This window comes from Anastrepha obliqua, chromosome 1 (assembly GCF_027943255.1).
Source record: "Anastrepha obliqua isolate idAnaObli1 chromosome 1, idAnaObli1_1.0, whole genome shotgun sequence".
NCBI lineage: Eukaryota > Metazoa > Arthropoda > Insecta > Diptera > Tephritidae > Anastrepha > Anastrepha obliqua.
Window position 1 is genome coordinate 78,968,018 of NC_072892.1, and position 26,604 is coordinate 78,994,621.

The following is a 26,604-nucleotide window of genomic DNA, read 5'->3' on the forward strand; positions in this document are numbered from 1 at the left end:
ATGATTCTTCGCTGGATTCTGTCCAGCTGGAGTCTGGCTTCTGAAGATACCCTATGGGTTGAGCAGACTTGGTTAGGATTTTCCTCAGTCGAGATGCCTCCACCGTAGTCTCGATCTCCCCACAAAAAGTTCTCCATGAAGACCTTTTTGCTTTTCTTATTTCTTTCTTATATATTTTTAATTTGTCATAGTATAGGTCCCATTCACATTCGCTTTGGGAGAGTTTGGCTCTATTGAATTGTTTCCTGCAATTCTTTTGTAGCTTTTTCAGTTCGGGTGTCCACCAGGGTGGCTTATTCTTCCCTCTATACCTGGCTGCCGGACAAGCTTTAAGCAGGGCTTGGTTGCAGCAATTAGTCAGTCTATTGACCATATTGTCTAATGCCTCTATGCTAGAGGGGTTAAAGGGGGGATCCATGGGCAAACGTTCTGCTAGTTCTTGGGAATATCTTAGCCAGTTTGTTTTCCTATGGTTCCTAAATTTTAGTGCTTTAGGATAAATGACCTCTTCTTGGAGCGTGCATTCTATATATCTGTGATCAGAGAATGAATGTGCATTAAGTACCCTCCAATTCACTATTCTATCTATAATTGAGTCTGAGACTAACGTAATGTCAAGAACTTCCCGACGATTACGTACAATAAAGGTAGGCTCATTACCGCGATTGCAGAGCAATAATTTGGTACTCATAATAAAATTAAAGAGTGACTCACCTCGCTCGTTAATATCTGAACTACCCCAGGTAGTGTGATGGGCGTTTGTGTCGCCTCCCATAAGTAATATCTTGCCGCAGGCTTCGCTGTCCAGTATTAGCTCTTTTAACAGCTGCGATGGGACTGGATCCCCGTGTGCCATATAGAAGGACGATAGCCGGTACTTGTTACCATCTGTCTCCCAGCTTATCGTAGTTGTGTCTTTATTGCTATATTTATAAATCATAAATGTGGTTAGTTCTGTTTTTGCCATAATACAAGACCTTGATTTACCTTCACAGTCTGCTGTATACAGCTTATATTTCGGTGTCCTCAACCCGCAGATGCGCCCTCCATTGATCCATGGCTCCTGAATGAGGACAAAATCAGGGTTGTCTGCTGCCATGCGATCAATTAGGGCTTGTGATGCTAGCTTACTGTGATGTAAATTTATTTGTAGAAGACGCATGGTTAACACTCTCTGAATCTTCCTGTGAGTCGCTCAAGAGCTCTTTTTCTGAGTATGTTGTACTCAAACCAGCTGTAAGCTCAGTTGTCGTACTTGTACTCATTTTCTTGAGTCTAGCTGTGAGTTCAGACCCTGACGAGCAGTATCCTTCTATGTCGATGCTTTCGACGTCGCTTGAGGACTCCATAGGATCTTCCTCAGCGTCATTGGTCTCAATTTCTGAGGCCAATTGGTCGATGGCATCAGCATCTGTTTTATAGGTTCTGACCTTAACCTTGCCAAAACCATAGTTTATCATACCTTCGCTTTTCGCCAAAGGTTCTAGAGAATCGTTTGTTAGTAACAGCATTACTTGCGTTGTGGCACGTTTCGTCACCACACCGTCTACTGTTACGGTATTGTCAAAGACCTTGACAAATTTCCAGCTCCCCGTAGGAAGGCCTGGGTTGCATGCACTTATTATCTGCATGACTTGCTGTGGGTCAGAGGGTGTAGGGACCCAAACTCGTGCCCTCGGTCGAGACGGGATGTCTTTTTTGTCTACTACCACGAGCTTCGCTCCAGGGTAGACTTCCCCGATCTTCGCTATTGCAGTCTTGTATAGCTCCACCTATGTATGCGTAAATTGGAATGAATAAAATAACTAGCAGTACCGCAACTGTCAAAAGAAGCTTATTACCAATGATTTGTATCCCAATCCTGTATTAAGCGCCTATTAATAAAAATAAACTTGGAATATGCTTCAATAAACTGGAATCTATTTTATGAGTTCCATGCATATAGAATCATTTCGCTCTTCAGTCGCTTAATTTTAGTCACCCCGTTCCATCTTACAGTGCTCGTTGATTGCTCATAGATCTAAGATTCCTTTTTAAATAGGCAGACCATTCAATCATTGCTGTTTATATATCAAGTTTGTAATAATTTAATGGGCTGGCCAACACTTTCTGAGAAGATAAGCTTCCATCATCCTTTTCATGTTGTTAAATCATGTTCACTTTAATGTATTTAAATCTAATTAGAAACTTTAATTTTGCCTTATTACGAGAGCACTTATTGAGCTTAGTAAAAACTATGTAGAGTTTACTCTCGACTTTCTTGTGTCTTTGGGTCCCTGTGTGTCTTAGATTCGATTTTTCTATTTATTACACATCACTTGTAATTTGTGAGCAAGAAATTCTAAATATCTAGTTTGTAAGGTTTTGTAATCACAGATGCGTTTTAATAAAATTTATTTGGGCTGCAATTTCTAGAGCCAAACAAACTAATAGGCAGTGACAGTTGTATCTTGTAATATCTGATACACAGACAGCCGTTGCAAGCACAATAGCTTAGGTCTTCCCAAATAATCAGGGGTGAGTTTGATGCTACGGATTACCGAGTATACAAATATAATCAAAAAGACTGCAACTAGCGAAAAGTGAAGCAATTTTAAGGTTAATGAATCGGAAAATTTGTGAGTTCCTACGAATGAACCCAACCATTGAAAATACTTTTGACACAATATGATCTATGTGTTTTACAAACGTTAACGTAGAATCGAAAATCAAATAAAATAACTAAAAAAACAATCAGACCTAAAAAAAAAATGTCATCACTCCTACTAGTTCTAACACCGCTGATGATATACTTTAATATTTGAAACGTCAAACGTCTAGGGGTTGTTTTCGATGCATGGTTTACATTTCTTAACAGTATCGATTTTATTCTACTATATCTAAAGTTTATTCTACTCTTGATTTTATAGAAAGGAATAGTTCCAACTTTGCAGACCCTTATACTCTTAAGTTACTATTTACAGCATTTGTTCGACCTACATTAGAATACACCGCGTTTACCACCAATTCTCCATTGACAGAATTGAACGAGTTCAAAAATGGTTCTTGAGTATGCTCTCTCCACCCTGAATTTATCTGATCCTGTCCCATCATACAAATCCCGTATACTTCTAATTAATCTCCAACAGCTAGAAAAAAAAATTGATTTTGTCGCTATTTTTTTTGTTTAATATCACCAGGGAGAGATTGACTGTTCCTCTCTTTTAGAAATAATTAACTTTTCGCTCCCTACCAGGTCTTTAAGTAATAAATATCAGTTTCATTTAAATAGGTTCAGAGCAAATTATGACCGCAATGCTGCTATTGCTCGCTCTCTTCGTCAACTCAATAAGATCTCGAATTCTATTGACTTCGCTTTTACATTTTCCAAACTTTTCTGCTTAATTAAACTGGGTATTGTAATTTCACTTTTTGATGACCATAATTTTGTAGTATGTAGTCAGTAAGAACAAGATCGCTGCAATCAGTCAAACATTGGAGTTGCAGCATATCAGCAGCGAACATTAAGTATTCAGCACTGTTGGAAAATTAATGATAAGAATGAGAAACAAGAGTCGTCCACAATGTGTCTCCTCCCACAACTTACGGCCGATACGTTCAAAACATTCTGTCACCAAAATGCTATTAAGCACATCACGATTGCACCGTTTCACCCACCTTCTAATGGACTGGCCAAAAAATGAGTGCGTACTTTTAAAACAGCCGTAAAAAAGTACATAGATGACGGCTTGCAAGTAAATGAATCGGTTCTTAAATTTCTTTCATCCTATCGCGCTATGCCAAACGCAAAAGGCATATCACCAGCACATCTTTTACATGGTCGTCCTGCACGTACTCTCTTTTCGCAAATGTTTTCGGTGGAAAATGACAAAACTGACTTTAAATAAACTTAACGAAATTTTCACCTAACGAAAGTGTCTACATTCGGAACTACGGCCGCAGAGAAAAATGGTTAAAAGGGGCCGTGGACAGACATCTTGGGAAAGTCATGTATAGGGGGTTTCAGTAAGAGCGCTTGAACTTTTGAACTTTTTTGAATAAAACACAAACGGTTTGACTTTTTTAACTATTTTTTTTTTATTATCGAGTTTGAACATATACATTTAAGTATGAAATTCGATTTCTTTTGCATGACCACTGCGTGCACGTTTTACGAAGTCCAATCGTTGAACCCAATTTTCGACCACTCTTTTGCATAAATCGGCCGAAATTCCAGCAATTTCGCGTTCAATATTGGCTCTGAGCTCACAAATCGTCGCCGGCTTGTTACTGTAGACCAATGACTTCACATAACCCCAAAACGGGACGGCTTGTTAAATGAACCGTAAAATGGCCGTAATGCTCTTAAAGTAGCAGCAACAGAACGATTATTTTCATAAAAAATTTGCACGATTTGCAACATTTTCTCAAGTGTGTAGCGTTCCATTATGAAATGTATACTAATGAAGTTTACAAATGACAAGCGAAAAATAAAAAAATATTGCGTCGTTCGCCCTCCCTATCGGAAAAAAGTTGAAGCGCACCTATTGAATAACCCTATACGTAGTAAGAACTAGTATGGGCTACTTTAAACGACAGCAAAATCAAATGAAATCTCGCCATGAGAACGACGCCAAACCAGTTGAAGACAGCAGAGGAGGAACTGATTCAGTTACCAATATATTGCTACCTGATACTATGGTGGATACTGCTAATGAGCATTCTCAGGAACAACCAAGAAGTCCACTAGAAGTGCGTCGAAGTGGCCGTATTCGTAGATCGGTACACCGCTACCAAGCTGAAGATTTTCGTAATTTAAGCGGAGGATGATGTTATATATTCAAATTAAAATTTACTAACAACAATGAATTTTATTCTTTCAGTGTGAACTAACCTTAGTATATGATATATTTGACATATTTTTTATACATTTGGCAATGCTGAATTATATCTATCAGAAATAAAGTGTCATTAGGTTTAGAGCAATCAATGCGTGCATAACAGACTCCTCTCTACATTAGACCGAACCGCAAAAAAGATCGACTTGAACCCTGCGACTGAAATATTTTTGCAAGGTAGTTTCAAACAAAAAAATTTTTTGATGTTTGGCGAGCTTTAGCTTTCTAACATTGGCTTGCTAGAAACTGAGGTCTGGTGAAGAAGTACTAGAACAAAGGTTTTGAGATCAATGAACTTTGGAACAAAAAAAACTGTCTTCTCGATATCTAAAATCGGCCACCAAATGCCGAAGATATGACGAAAATTGTTCAAAGCTTCCTTATAAAAATACTTCAGACTCTGGGGTATACGGCGAACTTTTTTCTTCTTCTAAGATGGTAGTGTCCCATTTACATACAAGGTGGCGTAATATTATAATTTTTGCATATGGTGTCGAACGACCATCATATTGGACACTTGTCAAGTAGACGGTTGCAGTATACGAAGACGTAGACAATGGAGTGGGCAAAGGCCAAAATAAAGATTTCCACTATTCAAAATCATTTTTTTATTTTTTTCTGATTCCCTCTCGGCCATCAACTCAATATCAAACATATACAACTACGACCACTACCCAACCACCATTAGAAATATTATGATAGCGAAATTACCCTAAAATCAAACTAATTTGGGTGCCGGGACACGCCAACATAACCGGAAATGAATTCGCTGACTACACCGCAAAACAAGCACATCAAACACCAACGCTAATGACAGATATCTTTAACTTAACCGACATTAAAAAACATATAAAAAAACGTTTTGATAACAAACAGCACCATACATGGACCTCAACCAATGACTGGTACCAACAGGTAAACCATACAAAAACCTACATAACGGACTTTATAAAAAATAATAAAAATAGGATGACCCGACTAGACGTCATAAAGTTCGGGTGTCTTCGGCTAGGGCATACAAAGGCTACACATGGACACTTCATGACTAACACCAACCCAACTACGTGCACGTGCAACCCGGACGTAATAGTACCATACCCCATATCCTTCTTCATTGCCCACTATACACCGCCCGCAGAAGACAAATCTTCAGCAACTCAAACCCAATGACGCATCTATCTTCCCCAACCTCCGATTCAGTATCTTTAATAACCAAATTCCTTAAAATAACCAACTTATACCATAGAAATTAAGACACAATACAAAAGAACTCAATATACTCAGTTTAAGCGTAAGGCCTCGACGCTATCGCTTTAGGTATTTACAATTAGCTTATAAGATTTACTCCTTAAGTCAATTTTTAAAATAAATAAATAAATAATAAACAAGTTAATCAAAAACACATTTGGTTGATTAATTTTGTGCTATGTTTATATCTATCTCTATTCCTATATTCTGTTGCATACAACAGTTATGTAACCCTCGGACACAGGGGCGTGCAGTATAAAAATTCAAATTTATATGACTCATACATTGACCAGTTCGTATATTTTGGCAATAATTTTTTTTGCTAAGTTTGAGTAGCACCATATTTTTCCTACATTCATACCTCTAGCAAAGGGATGTATAGTATTTCTTCTTATCTTTCTGCCTGATAAATAACTTCTTCATCTATGGAAATAGTGTCATTTGGACTCCCATGTCAATTAAAGCATTAATCATATATTTTTAGGTAACACTAAAGTAAGGATTTCGATGTTACATTTGTCAGACTACTCAGCAAAAAGTGTGATCATATAAAAGGAGATGAGGGAATGAATATAATTAACGGCAATTGAAAGTAGTACTTTCAAATATACACATATCTATATATATATATAAATACATGAAAGGTAATCATGTGTCCCGTAACGTTTATTTACATACATATTTACACATCCAAGTATGCATGATTCGTGCCTGCAGAAAGTAGACCTTAATATTTTTTTTTAGCTAAAGAATTTCGGAGGTGTTGGAGTGACCGTTATTTTTGTGCTTCGCTTTATGGTGAAAATTGCGCAATATTTCTTTTAAACTCACTAAACGTAGCCATAAAGATAACAACACGAATATGGACTACATTAAATGACGGTAAAAGGTTGTGTGTCCATTCCAACACTTCTTAACTGCATGGCATGCACTCACTCGCTAAAGAGGAGCACAGTAGACTTTAGTGCTATTTTCTATATATATACAGGGTGTTCCATGTATGCTTGAGAATATATAAATAATTTAGTGAAAAATGCCACGATTGCGAAGCGAAAAATGCAATGATTTCGGATATATGAAGTAATGAGATTATAATGATATAATTCGTAATTGCTGCAATACAAGTTTTTGCGTCAATGAGCGTGAACAAAATCGAGCAACTGGTCACCAATTTCCTCTGATACACACGTGTGCTCGTCTTTCCCTTTCTTCATAATATTTTGGAGCATTCTGGGGTAAGGTGTGACGGTATACCTTTCCCCTTTAATTGGGCTCGCAGGAAAATTGCGGTGTTGTCGATTCGGGTGAACAACGAAGCTATTCGAAAACGCTATTTTTGGAGTAGAGTCGCCAAGGGAACATTTTATTGAGTAGATTTATCGTTTCCGTAGTCGCATGGCATGTTGCGCCTGCCTGTTGAAATTTATAATCCTTCAAATAATTTTCTTCCATAAAACGCTGAAAAAAAATTGGTGATCATAGACCGGTATCGGCCTTAGCTATGTTCGAAAAATATTGGCCCAATAATATTCGTAACGCACATACAACATCAAACAGTCAATTTAGCATCTCTGCACAACCCTGTTTATCTACCCAACCGCTGATAGTGAAATGATAATGATAAGAATGATAAGACCATTTCCCAAAGGGCGCTATTTTCAAAATAAAATTTCACGATTTCTGCGATGCACTAGTCCATGGTTAAAATTATAATGCGGAGACGTTTCTAAATGTGATAGAAGAAGCAAGTCGAGCAACAACAGATAAAGTCTTTCAAAGTTATCATGTGTCCAAATATAAGTGGAACACCCTGTATTTTAGAAAGAGCGAAGTTGAGGGAATAAAAATTAGATACAGTAATTAAAAGTACGTCCATTATATTTTAAACGAAACCAAATTTTAGGCGAAATCGATGATTACATAACGCTTCAACATAGTTCGATTGTTATTTCGCCATATAAACCATTTTGCGATAAAGTTTTCTAAAAATGTGTAATTTTACCATTTCTTAAATTTTCTAACACTTCTCTCACACTGTACGAAATTTGTCTTGTTACGAGTATTATTTTCGCAGCTAATCCTTTGATGCTGCAACAGCTTCAACTGCTAAAAATGTGAAAAAAGTGAACAGCCGGACATGTATGGCGTGACTTGCACGGATGGCCAAGGATCACGAGACGGACAATTGCACAAAAACGTTATAAATGATGTGCGCGCGCGAATGCCACTATGGCCATATGGTGGTGGTGCATGCTGTACCGGTAACAGAAAAAGCATAGGCAAAAGATGTGAGCGATATGGAATGGGATATGGAATGTGGAGATGGCCTTAACGGCAAGAGTCATACTAGCAACGCTAACCGGCAATAGTGGACGAAGCGAAAATAATGAATGCTCCCACATGTACCCACTGCCTTACGCACATGCACATATACTCATATTCGCACGAGTGCAGTTGGCAAAGAATTGCGCTTGTAGCAAAACGTTTAACCCTTTTGTGTCAGTTTCATCTTAATTGTATAATTTCGTTTGCCAGCAATTATTTGATAACAATTCATATCCGGCACGGAAAGGATACAACAGAAGAAGGCCGTTGTGGGAGGTGAGAACGCAGACGAGCTCTTATATTCGTTTTGCTTTTTGTAAAATTCTTTCTTTTTTTTCGTCTGATTACACAATACTTTAATGGAATAGAAAGTAACTGGCAGTATGCAAGATTCAAAAAATAGACTTACGTTTTTCCTTAAAATGCTCCAAAGTTTATTAAGGAGCATAATATAAGCCTTCCATTTGTAAATAGTTTTACAGACGCTGCGGTCGCCACTCCTTGAAATCTTTGAATGCGAGAAGTACAGATTCCTGAATGCTTGGAGACAAAGTTTATAGTGGCCGCTGGCACTGCCAAACTTTCGGTCCCCCAGCGTGTCGACTGGTGGCTGTTGCATGTGGCGGCTGTTGCATTGTTTGGGAGTTCTAAATTTTCTTCCTCGTTTGCATTGCCCTTCAACTTGCCGTTAGTTCTCCAAGACTGGTGGTGCTGGTGATAGGAACATAAATTTGGCAACGCTTACATTAAAATACCCCAAAAATGTTGGCTGTAAACTACAGTAAATTAATAAACGTGCAACGTTTTGTTGTATTACCACGTACCGAAGTTGTGCAGCAGCAACGGATGCAACACATGCAACACATGCACCTAGTCCCAGCAATCAGCCAGCGCCCAAAACAGCTACGAGTTCACACTAACACCTGCACCGGCTCTGTTAACAACCACCACCCCTTTTTGAATCCTCGTAGTTGCTTTGCATTTCGTTGCGTAATAAAGTGTCGACTACTACCAACGCCAACATATATACATACATACATACGTATTAGTGGACGCTTTGTAAGGCTACAGTTTGAGAGCAAGTATTTGTGCTCGTATTTGCCGCTTGGGAAATTTATTACTTTGGAAGGGATCAAGTTTTAAGGCTGATTCTTAAGAGTGAGTTTGCATAAGAGATGGAAGAATGTAGTAAATGTTCTCACGATTGCCCAAGTCCGAATGAGCTGGAAACATTTTGTAATGGTAAATTTGGTTACCTACTTGTGGCAAATAATAACTTTAATTCAGTTCTTAAATAAAACTAAGACTTATGCAAGTGCGAGTGGGGTGCGGCTTAGAATTACACCATAGACAGAGTACAAAGACAGCATTGAAATATTCTACGCAACATATGCGGGGCATACAAATTCAAACATCTGGAAAGACCTTAACAGAAATGCAGTGTAGGAGGCCATAAGAATCTGTTACTCAGTAAGATTTGTAAAGCTCCCAAATCGAAGAGCGAGAAAACTTCTAAGTCGAAGATGTCCAAAAAAGGTTATTCAAATAGAAGTAATATATTTGTCTGACTTTGTCGAATGAGTCCATATAGCTATGATGCAAAAATCCATTAAATTTAGTCCAAAGTCGACAAAAATACCTTAAAAATATAATAAATAATTGGCGACACATCTGTTGGGTGTTTGGCCGCTGTTGTGGTGTGCATCTTGATGTTGTTCCACAAATGGAGGAACCTACAGTTTTAAGCCGATTTCGAACGGCATATGGTTTTTTATGACGAGCTTTTTCATGTCAGAAATTCACTCGAATTCACTACAAAAAACTTTCTCTTACTTACTTACACCCTTTACGACTACGGAATTGACGTTCCGCCACCCGACCATGACGAGGTGAGAATAACGATAACGCGGCTAAAGAACAACAAAGCCGCAGGCGCCGACGGACTGCCGGCTGAGCTATTCAAACATGGCGGTGAGGAGCTAGTAAGGTGCATGCATCAGCTCCTATGCTAAATATGGTCGGATGAAAGCATGCCTGCCGATTGGAATTTAAGTGTGCTCTGCCCAATCCATAAGAAGGGCGATTCTGCAATCTGTGCCAATTACCGCGGGATTAGTCTTCTAAATATCGCCTATAAGGTTCTAGCGAGCGTATTGTATGAAAGGCTGAAGCCCACCGTCAACCAACTGATTGGACCTTATCAGTGTGCCTTTAGACCTGGAAAGTCTACCATCAACCAAATATTTACAATACGCCAAACTTGGAAAAGACCCATGAAAGGAGAATCGACACACACCATCTTTTCGTCGATTTCAAAGCTGCATTCGACAGTACGAAGAGGAGTTATCTGTATGCCGCGATGTCTGAATTTGGTATCCCCACAAAACTAATACGGCTTTGCAAGATGACGTTGCTCAACACCAGCAGCGCCATCAGAATTGGGAAGGACCTCTCTGAGCCGTTTAATACCAAACGAGGTTTCAGATAAGGTGACTCCCTGTCGTGTGACTTCTTTAACCTGATGTTGGAGAGCATCGTACGAGCCGCAGAACTTAATCGCTCAGGCACAGTATTTTATAAGAGCGTACAATTGCTGGCGTATGCCGATGATATTGACATCATCGGCCTTAACAACCGCGCTGTTAGTTCTGCCTTCTCCAAACTGGATAAAGAGGTAAAGCGAATGGGTCTGGTGGTGAACGAGGACAAAACGAAGTACCGCCTGTCTTCAAACAAACAGTCGGCGCACTCGCGTAACGGCACCCAAGTCACTGTTGACAGTTATAATTTCGAGGTTGTAAAATACTTCGTTTATTTAGGAACCAGCATTAACACCGATAACAATGTCAGCCTTGAAATCAAACGTAGAATCTCTCTTGCCAACAAGTGCTACTTTGGACTAAGTAGGCAATTGAGTAGTAAAGTCCTCTCTCGACGAACAAAACTAACACTCTACAAGACTCTGATCATGCCCGTCCTAACGTATCTCGCAGAAGCTTGGACGATGACAACATCCGATGAAGCGACGCTTGGAGTGTTCGAGAGAACACGTATGATTTTTGGACGTTTGCACGTTAGCAATGGCGAATATCACAGACGATGGAACGATGAGCTGTATGAGCTTTACGACGACATAGACATAGCGCAGCGAATAAAGATCCAGCGGCTACGTTGGCTGGGTCATGTCGTCCGAATGGATACAAACGCTCCGGCTTTGAAAGTATTCGATGCGGTACCAGCTGGTGGTAGCAGAGGAAGAGGAAGGCCTCCTCTGCGTTGGAAAGATCAGGTGGAGAAGGACTTGGCTTCACTTGGTGTGGCTTCACTTGGTGTGAAGAAACGACTGGCGCGCTTTGTTAAACCCGGCCAAAATCGCGTAAGCGGTTATCGCGCCAATTAAGAAGAATGGTACAAAATAGCTTCTCTGTAAGCTTGAGTAAACTTAAACTTAGGCTCCAAGACCACTGTAGTGTTTTCCAAGCGGAGGTATCCGCAATTAAGGAAGCGGTAGACTGGTTGCTTAATTCGGTAATTACCGTTAAGGAAGTAAATATTTACTCCGATAGCCAATCGGAAATTAGGAATCGGAATGTCTGGCTTCTCTCTCGATTGCATCCGAATACTTCATCATCAGGCTCATTTGGGTTCCCGGGCACAGCGGCATAGAGGGAAACTGCTGGGCTGATGAGCTGGCTAGACAGGGAACTTTGGAGACGGTTTCGTCGCGAAATTGGGGTTCCCCTGAGAACCTGTGGTCTGCTCCTGGAAAGATTGGCCTCGAGTCAACTCAGCGAGCGCTGGGCTAGTGCGCAAACGTGCAAGGTCGCGAGATCCTTCTGGCCACGGGTAGATCGGGGACGCTCAAGGGAACTCCTAAGGTTAACAAAGCCCCAGCTCTCAAATTTGGTGGGCATCCTTACCGGACATTGTCCGTTAGGTGCTCACGCCGTAAGACTTGGGATTGCCTCGAGTCCGTTCTGCAGGAACTGTCTGGAGGACGAGGTGGAATCATCTCAACACCTTCTTCTCAGCTGCCCTGCTCTTGTCTGGCAAAGACTTAGAAATCTGGGCTCTCACTTTTTCGCTACGCCTGCGGATATAGCCGGTGTAAATATCATAAATTTTGTGAAGTTCATTAGTAGCTTGTTACGGCTAACTACGAACGCAAATCAGCCCCCGTCGGCGCCGTCGTAGAAGGTATGGTCATCATCGTATCTAATCCCAAGGCTCCTTCTTCCTTCCCATCTCCTTTCTCCTCTCCCGTGTATGGCACCACAACGGACGAATTTCTTAACATTTGTCCAAGTGAGCCCTTTAGCTAGGGCAGCCATTTAACCTAACCTAACCTAAGCTTGAGTAAATCAAGTTATAGCTAATTTCTTAATTTATGTTTGACGCTACCATAAGTCGAAAATGAAGCAGGAAAATTTACTTCCCGGAAATTAAGTTCTAAAATTTCCCCGAAAAATTGTCTGTTAAAATATGTTCCTCTAAAATTGAGAAAATATGTTCCTCCGTTTTGTAAAATATATTTATAATATCCCTCTTGACAGCCATTTTAATTAATACTGACCGTGATATCCCCTATGATAAAAACATGCAGGGCGTAAAACAATGTTAAATAATATTTGAAGAACATTATATTCGGTGCATTAACATAGATATTAACATTTGTTTGCATTATTTTTAAGCTATTGTAAGTTCCTTTGGAAAGTTAAAAAAAAAAACAAATGAATGAAAAAATAAAATAAATAAATTATTATTATTATTATTTATTTAGTAAGCAGTAAAAAACGTTCAATATAAAATTTTTTTTGGTTAAACCTAATTTGCAGAATATGGTGTACGCTACCTTAATTCTTAAATATACTTTTTTCCATAAGATAATGTTGAACAATATATATAAATTAAGTTAAGGGGGAAAAACTACTATAAAACCCTTAGGAAAAAACAAAAAAAAACAAAAAAAAAATGGAGGTTATGTATTGTACATGCAGATATTTGATGACTGAACATGCTAAAGCAGATCATATATTAATTGATTATTAGAATAACTACTTTTTACCTTAAACTTTTCCTATAACTGATCCTTGAGGGACACCGGCTGGAACTTCGGTTAGATCTGAAAAATCATTATTTATACAGACACAGAAATAACGACTTTTTTTGAAAGCTTTGAACGATCTTGATAAGTTGGATAGGAAATTTAAAAGCTATGAGTTTAATTATCAATCCAGCCAAACGGAGTCAAAGGCTTTTTCAACGTCGAAGAGGACTAAAGCGGTGGAGTTTTATATGGTTGCAAATTCTCTGGATTCGGTGTGTTGTACTGTGAAATTTTCTAAATCCAAACTGTTCAGCAGGCAATACAATATTTTCATTAATAAATGCTGTGAATTTATCTTTTAGTACTTGCTCCAATATTTTACCGCGACTACTTAAAAGGCTTATTGGTCGATAGCTTCCGATTTCATTTGGGGCTTTTCCGGGCTTTGGTATTGGAGTTACTTTTGCTGTTTTCCATGTATCCGGAAAATACTGAAGTTTCAGACATGAATTGATAATAAATGTAAAAAAAATAACTGATATTTTAGGCAAATTCTTAAGCATTATATTCCTTATATCATCTAAACCTGGGGATTTTCGTAAAGCTGTTTGTTGAATTAATAAATCGATGTATTTGCACTTAACGGGGGGTAGGGTCACAAAATCGAAATTTTTTTTCTTCACTCATCTTATAGTAAATCATTTCAAGAATGTTGTGTCAAAATTTTAAGTGGATCGGAGCAGAACTCTCAAAGTTATAGCCTTTGTAGGTACTCTACCTCGAATGCGGAGCATCGATAATTTTTCAGAGTCATTTTTTCAAACGCGTTTTTCCCGAAACGACTTCTTAAAAGTCGGTGCTAATCTCAACTCCGAAACTATTCAACCGATTCTTTTCAAATTTGGCACACGTTTTCTAAATCAAAAATACCTCCCCCCCCTCCCCCACTGCTTTTTTTTTAATTTTTTTTTTTTAAGGTTGTTTTTCACTTACAAATATGGCGAAATTTTTCGCCAAAAATGCTCGTTTTACGTTTTTTTGCCACCAAAACTACAAAAATGAAAAAAAAAATAATTTTATTAATGGGGGGGGGGGGGGGGGGGGGGAGCATTACGTCATACTTTAACTGAAAAATTCGACTTTTTTAGTTTCAGATGATTCTACGACGAATGCCGATTGGCACCGCAGAGCACCTCTCGAAAAAAATATCTCCAAAAAAACTCTGTCATGGGCTTATTTGTCAATATTTTATTATTAATATTTTTTAAAAACTTATTGAAAAGATGTACAATAACATGCAACTGATTTTATTAAAGTATCTTAAGCCATATTTCTGTAAAAAATTAAAAAAAAAAGTGTTTTTTTTTAGCGCTAAACCCTACCACCCCCTTAATATAGTCGGTTGGTGAGGTATTAACATATAGAGAATTCAGTTTAGAAATTTTTTCATTTACCGCATCTTCATGTATTTTAGAGCTTAAGTGCTCCGAAGCTTTGTGATTATTTTGGAAAGTGTGAGCAAATGCTTTTCGTGGCTTAGCATAACAGTTTGTTTTTGATCGAAGAGAGCTGACCATTGTATATGCCTCTTTTTTAAAACTTTGCTTATATTCCAGAAAGGCTTACTTCTTGTATCTAGTTCACCTATCCTTTAATTCCATTCTTTGTTCCTATGTTGACAGACTTCTTTCCGTATGAGCCCAGATAATCTAAATATCTCTAACTGATCTTCCTGTTGCCGATAGTGGCTCCATTGCCTTCGAAAGTAATTTCTTATTTTAATTAAATTTAATATATGAGGTGGCAGTTTAACAAAATTAATCTTTGTTGTTTTCTTAGGGACTGAAATTCTTACTGCATTCATTATTTGACTACTCAAATATTGTATATTTTCGTCAATATTTTCGTATATTACCGCTTTGAATGCGCGTTCACTTTTAAGTCATGGGTAAAAAATTGTAGTTTATTTTCCCTCAATTGGTTCTTAATTGGCTCATACTTATTAATATTTTCACAAATAATTTTCATATTTGTTTAATAAGGAAATTAATTTCTTTTGCAGTCAAAAGTTTAAGTAAATAATCACTACTTATTGTCAGCACCTTGATAGGTGGAATAAAAATTTTGACAGGTTTTTTTTTGCTTTGAGTTGTTGGCCTCTATCTCCATGTCTGAATCACAGTCAGAAAGGGCTTGCAGAGATGTCCAAAAGTTTTCATTTTTAAGCTGCACGGTATTGGCTTTAGCCATGGTTTTAATTTTTTTTGAAGGTGGCATTTCGCCTTCATCGCAATACGTCCTACGCTAATCAGAGCACGACTCATAAAATAAATAAATTGTTCAGCATTAACAAGGTACTTTCTAAACGAAAAGATTAATTCTAGTGCGCCCATCACTCATCGAGACAGTATAGAAAAAATAGGAAACTGCAATATGTGTCTTTCTATTGGACTGGCGATTGAGCTCGGAGCGTTTTTACCGAAGACAATTATTTAAACAAAAAACAATATTTATATCAATAAGTTAATCAATTATATATTCGCCGTTACTGTTTGCCACCTCCCTCCACCTCACGATCAATTGGTTGATGCCGTTCCGCCAAAAATTGGCTGGTGTGGTGTCAAAAAAGGTGTTGAGCCAGTTTTAAGGACCTCTTTGTTATCGAAGGTAACGCCCTTCATATGGTGGTCGGTGCAAGGACCGGAGAATACGGCGAATGCTGAGTGACCTCCCATTCGAGCTCTTGAAGTGCAGCTTTGACGACTTGTGCAACATGGGGCCTGGCGTTGTCGTGAAGGAGCATGATTTGACCATGTCGATCAGGTGTTTTCAGTCGAAAAGCCTCATTTAAGCGGTATAGCTGTACAATGTAGAGCTCCTTGTTGACCGTGGTATTCTTTTCGAGCATTTCCCAGTGCCCCATGCCTTCCCAGTGCCACCAAAAACATATCATGATCGTTGAGTTCGAATTTAGAAGGCCTTCCGCTGTGGGACGTCTCATCGACGTTAAAATCGCCATATCTGAACTTTGCAAACCATTTCCGTGCTGTAGACTCGCCTATAACACCTTCTCTTTATACACGTTGCAAATCTCGCGCGCTGCTTCGGCAGCTTTTTGACCTGGATGCAAACCAAAGGAGAGCAGGTGTCGAAAATGTTTATTTTTGCCTCCTGGGTATTCCATATCTCAGCCTCACAACTAATAAAAAAATAAATAACTCAAAAATACAATTAACATTACTTACTCCAACACCAAAACTGGTGCTAGAATGTCTTTATAAGCTGCATATCTTAAGACAGAAGATTGTGTTTTAAAGATTGCGCAGAATCCAATAAGAATAACATAAGAATCGTCACAGGAATTGTAGGTTGAATTATCATCTTACTAAGGCGGGAATATACTTCAAGGGAGCCAGCAGCTTCTGTAGCAAGGAAGATGAAACCGCCAAACCTGTTGGGTTGTTCAATAAATTTTGCGGTTCTATAAGAGAGGGTGTGGCTACTACCTTAATTTTTTTTTGCTGGTACTCTCAAGTTCAAGTTTCTTTTGAATCTGCCAATTCATTCTTTGTTTAGAAGCTTGTTAGTATCGACGTGTCACAGCATTCTCTACAATAGAAAAAATCAAGTATCGTGCAGTGATTAAAATGGTGAACCTGGTTCTTCGGCTCCGAAACAAGTTCGTGTCCAGAAATCGGCCAAGAAGGTGTTAGCATAAGTGCTTTGGGCTGCGAAAGAAATTTTGTTTGTAGATTACTTGCAAACTAAAACATTAAATTCTGAATACAAAGGAAAAACAAATTTTTTCATCGGGACAATGCACATTTCGAGCATCCACCGTATTCACCAGATTTGGCCCCTAGCGACTTCCATCTGTTTCGAGACCTACACAAACTCATGCGTGGAAAGCGTGTTTCCCCAAATGATGAGGTCATAATAGGTGTGGGAGCGTGTTTTTTCAGCCCTTCCAGATTCTCACTTCCGGGACGGAATTCATAAATTGGAATCGTTGGAACAAGTGTATTGATGTTCAGGAAGACTATGCTGAATAATTAAGTGTATTTCAAACCATAAAGTTGTGTTTTTCTTATCGAAGCGCGAATGTATTGACAACCTAGTACATGGAAACCATGAAGGGGGTACAACTGATCTTTTTAATCGAATAGTAATAGTAATAACGCATGACTAAAGAAATAAGTTTTGAATAATATTTTTTATAGGGTTAGTAAAATGTGAACCGAAACATTTCATTTGATCAACCAAGTAAGGGCAAAAATGTTTAAAAATGGGATTAACGCAGGTTCCATCAAAAACCTGGATGAATTTATTCCAGATGAGCCAAAATTTTGATTGTGATTTATAGAAATGGGATTGAATATAAACCTGTCGCTTAGTGTTCGAAAATGTCAGCTACTGAAAAGTGTGTGAGCCGTTTGCACCTCCAAGATGACTGAAGACTAAAAACTGCTGAGAATTTAACATCTGATTATTTAATACTCATCGTTGAATAATTTTATATTGTTATGGAAAAATAAAATGTGGGATTTGATAACAGCATTAAAAAATGTACTCTTTACAAAATAAAAATTAAGAAATGTTCCTCCCTGTTTGGTTTTTTCTTTTGTTCAACCCGAACCGAAACCGAACTGAACATTTGGCTGAACATGACCGAAGTCGAAGTTCGGTCGTAATCTAAATATTACGTAAATTTTTGTACAGCTAAAGAAATTTCATGCATTGTAGGAAATAAATACCTAAAAACCTTTCCATATATAAAATAGTCACATATTAAAAGTTCGATATATATATCATTTGAAAATATGTCAATGTTAAAGTAAAAAAGTGAATAATGTAAGGCACTGGTAAAGCTTATGTACTACTGTGGGCAGTAAGGTGAATTTGGTTGTAAAATGAAAAATCTTTATTTATTCTTGTAAATCAATTTCATCCACTTCAAAATAATCCCCTCTCGATGAAATACACTTATGCCAACGATTTTTCCAATCCCCGAAACATGCCAAATAGTCCATTTCCGGTATAGCCATCAGCACCTTCTTCGATTCAGCTTTTATCTCCTCAATCGACTCGAAACGCGTTCCACGGAGTGGTGTCTTGAGTTTTGGGAATAGCCAGAAGTCACACGGAGGCGAATACGGTGGTTGCGGAACGATATGCGTGGAATTTTTGGCGAAATGGTCACGAAGAACGAGTGCAGTGTGAGACGGTGATTTTCGTGATGCAAAAACCAAGAGTTTTTGGCCCATAATTCTGGTCTTTTTAGACGAATTGCTTCACGTAAACGACGCATAACGCTCAAATAATATTCCTTATTAACAGTTTGGCCAGGTGGAAGGAATTCATAGTGCACCACACCACGAAAATCGAAAAAAACTGTCATCATGACCTTTATTTTTGAACGACTTTGACGTACTCTTTTCGGTCTGGCCTCGCCTTTAGCACGATATTCGCTTGATTGGTCGATTGTTTCAGAGTCGTAAGTATAAATTTAAGTCTCATCTCCCGTAATGATGCATTTGAGCTTGTCCTGATAGTCTGAAAGCATTGTTTCACACACATCAACGCGACGACTTTTTTCCAAGAAATTGAGAGTTTTCCGTACCAAACGAGAATTGACTTTTCGTAGGCCCAAATGGTCTTTCAAAATGGTCTTTAACAATCAACCGACGATTTTTGAGCACTAACTCCTTCACTTTATTGACGTGTTGGTCATCTGTTGACGTCGATGGTCGTCCGGAGCGCTCCAAGTCATCAACACGTTCTCGACCCTCTTTGAAGTCTTTGTACCACTTATAAACATTTTTCGGCGACATGCTCGAACCACCAAATGCCTTCTGCAACATGCTAAACGTTTCCGCGGCCGAAATTTCATTCCGGAAACAAAATTTGATGGCACTTCTCTGCTCAATCAAATCAGACATTGTAAAAATCGAAAAATGCACTCTTGATCGTTTGGTAAACACAAGCGTAAATATATTACTGATAATGACATTCACATGAAAGTTGGCCCAGATGTTATTAACAGTGCTGCCAACTCATGAAAAAAATAACTAAAGCGAAATTTTAATCCCGCGAAGTTTGACAAATAAATTCACCTTACTTTTTGCCCACAGTAGTATAACACACCTTGGGAAGTGGCGAAAATGTTTCTTAAATCTCAGGGTACTGTTGCATTCTTTCAGGGCATTATTGATAATCTTGGTATATAATTTGTTTGACATTTTATTCTTTAAAACTTTTTATTGAACTATAGGCTTAAATTACGAATTTAAATAGGCTAAACAACGCATTTGAGAGAATTCTAGTTTCTTTTTCGAATTTCGTGTGTATAAAACTTAGTTTCCTACTGTACATTAAAGCTAAGAAATAAATATATAATAACAATAAGTGTTACTAAATGAATTGTTTAAGCAGTTTTTAAGTATTTTCCAATGTAATCTGTGCGAAATGTTACATTTTCTACATTATAATGAAAAGTACATATAAGGTTAAATTATTTTTAATTGCATTGGTGAAGTAAAACTTATTTGTTTAGCACTTGTTTTTTATAGTCTGTAAGAAATACTATTTGTACTGTAGATTATTATTAATCAAATAAATAAATAAATAAATTTTTTCCGCATTGTCTGGAATATTTCACTTCTTCAGAATTTGGTCGTTTGTCTGCCTTAGTCTCTATTTTTAAGAATACCTCCTGTTCTGAAATTGGAATAGGAATTATGTTCATGTGAACTTGTGGGCATTTGGTGTTGGGTTCAGTTGCTTACTGATAATGGCCAACGCCCATATTGTAGCAAATTTTTAACCACCTTGGCTGAACTAACTAACTTCATTTGCCTATTAATCAAAATTTCTATGTTCTGGGTACCCAGCACGAGCAACTGAAGTCTTTCAAATACAACACCAACCAACCAACGAAGCAGCGAAGAAATGTCGTTAACTTAAGTGTCCAATTAATTAATATCGCATTTAACAGCCGCCAAGCTGAGAAACCCCATTAATATACTTGCACTCTGTAGTTTGTCACTTGGCCACACAGCCAGTCAGCTCTTATGGATACGAGGATGTGTGTATGCATGTATGCATGTGAGCACAAACAATACATACTTGGGTCGCTGGCTTTAATTTTTCCTCCGCACTCGATGCACTTCTACATACAAATATGCTGTCGTGAGCTTGAGAGAGACTGTTAGGAAGTAAGATGATTTGTCTCCATATGTGATTTACAAATTTAGCGGCTGTACTCTCCCTGTGCTGGTAGTGTATTTTACTACAGCGGAACTGATAAGATGGGCTCCGCACCTATTCCTGTTTTTTTTTTGTTTTTTTAATATTTATTGAATGTCTTGGTTGTTTAAACTTGATGCTCATTCACCCAGTGATCGACCGACCTGCTGCACAAGTGTCAGAACGACCATCTTTTTTCTTATATTGCAACACTTTCGCACATCCATACGCCTATATGGCATATATGTATGTATGCGCTTGAAAGTAAATAAATCTTTTCGATGTGCTCACTTCACACCCGTGCATTGCCACCGTCGTGCTTTTGCTCTTGATGCGCAATTGCCAACCAACTCCAAGCGTCGCCACTAACACCAACAACGACAACATCTCTGGCAGTGTAAGATTGATAGGCTCTCGGACGCTGCTGGAGTTGTGTTGGCTTAGTTAGTTGGTTTTTTTGCTGATTCTTCGCTTTCCGCTCTGGCATGATTTCTTCTGATGCTGGAATACCTTATGCCATGGCCCTGTACTCATTTTTAATGCTCAAGTTTCGTCCTTTTCGGCCGCACGGTGTTGGTAGGTGAATGCAATTAATATTTTTCATTTGTTTGTTTCGCTGCCAAATGCGAATGGCAACATTAATAAATTAACTGTGGCAAAAACCATACCAACGAAGAGTAAAAATTTTACCTACCGCAGTTGGAGTGGAAAATGTAAGATGGTAATTTGATGGTTTTTGCAAATATAAATGTTGATTAGGTGCAAAAGTGTTGGGCTGCTCTGAGTGATTAGGATATACAAAACATTGCATTTTTATTATTAACTAACACACTTCAGTGGTCCGAGCCTTTGTTATGAACGATGAACTATGATAAAAATATCTTTAGACGCGATAGCATCGACTTCCGAAATTAAAACCTTATGTTGTGAGTTACACATTTAAAGTATAATATTATTTTATATATTTAGTGAAGTTAAAGCAAATAAAAATATTATCTTGCTCTATGGAAAATTGTCATTGCTTTTGACAACATGCCAAGTAACAAAAGAACCGGCCTGAAGTAGGACCCTGATAAGTGGATCCTAGTAGAGCTTGTTAAAAGTTCCTTCATTGTCATTGTCATGAAAAATTCCTAGTGATACCTTGACGGCAAGCTCCCTTTCTATTTTGACAACAAAACTCGTGGCGAGCTGTGTTGTTCATAGCCGTGTCATAGAGTATGCCTGCTGATACGGAAAGATGCAATCGTCCAGCAGTTTTTCCAAAATTTTGAGAATGAAGGAGGTGAGGTTTATTAGCCTCAAATCCTTTGGTTTCAGCTGACCCTAACCCGTTTGGCATTGAAAACTATTTATTCCGTGGCTGTTTTTGTTGTAGTAGTTTACTAAACCCTGCCAGTGCGGTATAGTCACCAATCGCCTTCGTCTAACTGATCTCATGGTAGGTGCCAGAAATATGGTGTTTCGAGGGGTTGGGCTATAAGGAAGAGGGGTGAGTAGGTTTGACAGGGCATGTGAGTAGGTGTTTAGTGTCGATGGTTGTGCCTTCACGTGCTGGACATATATTGGGTATGTCGGGTTTGTTTTTCATAAATAGGAGTTTAACCTACTAAAATATGGAGAACGTAATTGGGCCAAAGTTACGCGAGTCTCGCGAGGCAGCTGAAGCTCTTCGTCTGCAATAGGTGGTAGTTGGACTCCGATAACGGCATTCGGGGGCGGGAGTGAAGGAAAGAGGTAAGGATCTCCCGATGAATGCCATTTAATGTCTGTCTGTAAACTGTCCAGTCCAGTATTTGTAACTATACATAACATGTACATAACTATCTCACCCTCCAATGGCCTATCCATTTTGTCCAAATGCAAATGTTGAAGAGCGCATTATACAAGGTCGCACGCAAATAACCTTGCGATGTTTTTTGGCTGTAATTAAAAAAAAATGAAAAACTTTGATTCTTCTTGTGGATTATTTTTATTCGGTCTTTTAATTTTTTTTGCATCAAGTCGAGAATATGATGTCACGTAAATGACCGCCGCCACAGTTGATTGCCATTTGAGCCCTTTTTATGGCATTTTCCATCACTTTGGCCAAAACTTCCGGCGATAGGTCCTCACATTCTTGACGGATATTGTCTTTAAGAGCTGCAAGAGTCTGAGGCTTGTTGACATAAACCCGCGACTTCAAAAAGCTCCACAAAAAGAAGTCTGGCAAAAAGAACTCGTTGATCATTGCTCTGTAGCGCTCACCATTCACAGTAACCGTTTGGCCCGCGACGTCTTCGAAGAAAAAAGGTTCGATGACTCCTCCAGCAAAAACAGCACACCATACAGTGACTTTGAGCGGGTGTAATGGCTCTTCGTAGGTTACACGCGGATTTCCAGTGCCCCAGAAGCGTAAATTTTGCTTATTTACGTACCCGCTAAGATGGAAATGGGCCTCACCACTCATGATTATTTTTGATAAAAAATCATCTTCCTCTTGGTGGTGATTAAGGATGGCTTGAGCGTATGTTAGACGCGATTGGCGGCCAGCAGCTAACAGCTGATGCACCGTCTGGACTTTGTACGGAAACATCTTCAAATCTTGTACCAAAATTCGCTGTAAAGACCGTCGACTGATACCCATTTGCGTGGCACGTCGTCTGGTCGATATCGACGGCGCTTCCATGACATCCTCGGCTACAGCAGCAATATTCTCTGCAGAACGGCTACTCCGGGGTCTGCCACGCCTGGCAGCATCTCGTGTTGTGGCAGTCTCTTCGAGGCGAGCGGCTAAACGTCGCAGTGTTTCACCAGTAGGCGTTGGACGGCGGGGAAATCTGCGATGAAATTCACGTTGTGCCAAAGTCACCGACCGATTATTGGTCAAATAAATAGTCAGCAATATTCCACGTTCTGGAGCAGTGTAGCGTAACATTTTTTATTAATGTGTATTTCGCATGTGTTTACTACACAAATGTCGAAACAGAACTGACATTAGGGGCCAATCGCAAAATTTATAGCATTTTCTGATAGGAGGATTACTTTAGCACCACCTGTTAGTTTTTTTGTGAGACAGATCGTAGAAGGTATAATTTCGCTTTTAGTTGAACGGAAAAGATGCCATCTAGTAATGGCACGAGACTCAAAGTACTCAAGTAGTATTTAGTAGAACAATGGCTTTGTATGTAACCAGATCTTAATAAGAAATATGTTTAAAACCTTGTAAAAGTAAAAATGTCTCTGAGAAAGTATTTTGAGAATAGTACATAAGCAAAGACTGAGCCTTGTGGTACACCTAACTGAACTGATCTATTATCACTGAACTTACTTGACATTTTGATTTTGATAAATGATATATTTTGAAACCAACTGTGACTAAGTCTCCGTAATCCCAAGCAGTACGAGTTTAGCTTATCTGCAAAAATCTGTCTTTCGATCATAACAAATGACTTTGTGATATCAATCAATAAGGCATCACAGGTTTTCAGACAGATGTTTAAGACACCACAGAAACTAAAGATTAAAAGAGAGAGACCTCAGTTGAGAGACCAAATCGAAATCCAAACTGTTAAGGGCTAAAGAAATTTTATTTATTTACCTGTCATTGTTTTTTGAAAATTTTGGGAGATGAATGGATAAAATACAGCATGTCTATAAAAATTGTTATATTTTTTCCCGCCCTTTTTTTAAATTGGAATAACAACTGCACATTTTAAATCAGTCTGAAAATTCCTGCTGCAACGTTAATATTAAAAAGAAGTTTAAAAGTATCATCAAATTAATTCCAATATTTTTAAGTGTGATATTTGATATGTAGCAGAGTTTAAATGGTTTAAGGAATTTATTATTTTTCAAGGTCAAAACCAGTTATGTGTTCAAAACGGAAGCTACTTTTAATAGGTTAGCTTTGTATTGTCGATAAAAATTTACGTGAAAGAGGGCTTTCTTGACTTACCTTGTGAAATGAGCGTTAAATACATCCGCAACAGGTTGGGTTCCACAAATTCAGAATTATAATTTCGCAGAGTGATTACAGTAGACATTTCTTCTAAGTCACGATTACTCGCACTATTTACAACATAGTTTTTCAAAACGAGAACAAACTTTGAGATTTTCATTTCATTTATTTTTAGAAAATTTTTTTTCATAAGGCCTCGGTTTATACAAGGTTTGATGTTTATATAACGTTAATATAATTGTTAATACAAATTCTGTAAGCTTTGGAGCAAACATTTGAGACAAGAAACAATACTAAAAAAACATTAAATTTTTATGCAGCCCCTGCAACTCTTTTCGCCCTTTAAGTTACATATATCGAAATATAGTCAGTTATCCATAGTGCCTTACTAGAGATATATGGATTTACCAATTATCGTATATTTTCGTAGGAGTTATTGATTTCAATTTTATTAAACTTTCCACTTAATGATAGATATACCCTACAATACTCAACGAAGGGATAGAATTATTGGCTTACTCTACATGTTGATTTCGATCTTCCTCCGTGTTACTTCCAAAATGCCTTCCGATTTTTTTAAGATTAATTTGGTAGAATGTGTCTAAAGCTTTCCTGCTTATGAAAGACCCAAGTCCTATGGCAGTGGCAATACAACAGAATCAATTTATTCAACTTATTTTGGCTGGTTAGAAACATATGAAGGTCGCATGATCTCCTTATTTAGGTTAAAAATATAAACCATATTTGTTTAAAATATAAGTATTCTAACATATACTGGTGAGATCAATTTATACTTCAGTTGTGCGTTAAGGTTCTTGAAATAAGTAGTCTACAATCTTGCACAATCTAGCAGAAACGTAGCAGGTAACTCTAACCAATATTTTATTAGAATATGGAATACTAAGGAAAAATATCAATTAAATTAGAAATACTTCACTGAGCCACCTAGTTTCATGATAGGAGTAGACTATGGGATTACCTTTTCTAGACTATAACTGAATTATACTAAAGTATATTAAGCGATTAAAATATTCTATAGATTAAAGGACGTGATCGGTACTAGTTATTTTTTTTAATATTATTGTGGGGATGAACTAGAGTTTTACTCATCGCGTTGGTTTTTTTAGTTATCTTAATCTCTTGATAAAAATCAAAGTATTTATCAGGCTATCTGAAATGATTTCGTCTCTATTTTCGTAGTTCTAAATAATTTCTTTGCGCATATTGAAAATTACAGAATTTGGAAGCACTAAAATTATAAAAAATAAATATAAATGAATTAACTTACCTTTTGCTTTTATTAAATTACAATCAACAAAAGGAATTTTACTCCCTCTAAGTATTAATATACATATTTGCTGTATAACGAAATGTATACAACGGGGTGCAAAATTAAGCACCCTATCGAAAGATCTACCAGTTTTGCGAGTGGCGCCGTACGCCAATCATATTTGGCACTCAAAATCATATATTTTATTTAGTAAAAAAGTTATTAAAACATAATATGCTTAATTTTTTGCTATCATGCAATACGATTTGCACAATGATAAATGATAATTTATTAATTAAATAATTTTTAACAAAAAGAAATAAAATCGAGTTCAATTATAATTAACGTTAAATTACAGTAAACGATTTAATTAAAACAGATAAGCTTAGCTTAAAGTAAAATTAAATTCAATAGTATTCGAGATCTCATTGAGTTCATGAATAGAGCGAGCAATGGTAGCATTGAAGGCATGATTTCCTCTGCATCTATTCAAATAGAACTGATATTTATTACGCAAAGACCTGGTAGGGACCGTAAAGTTAACCATTTCTAGAGGAGAGCAACGGTCAATTTCCCCCCTGATAATATTATATAAAAGAGACAGCGACAAAATCGAGCTTCTATAATACTTTCTAGCTGTTAGAGATTAATT

At 37.8% G+C, this 26,604-nt stretch overlaps 1 protein-coding gene across 1 annotated transcript in view; it reads right to left on the bottom strand.

Moving 5' to 3' along the window:
• Positions 1–1,127: 1,127 nt before the first annotated feature.
• Positions 1,128–26,604, bottom strand: part of LOC129235499 (uncharacterized) — a 100,155-nt gene continuing 74,678 nt past the window's right edge. Inside the window, exon 2 of the mRNA XM_054869371.1 lies at positions 1,128–1,772. Coding sequence (XP_054725346.1) covers positions 1,128–1,772 — 645 coding nt within the window. The remainder of the gene's footprint in view (positions 1,773–26,604) is intronic.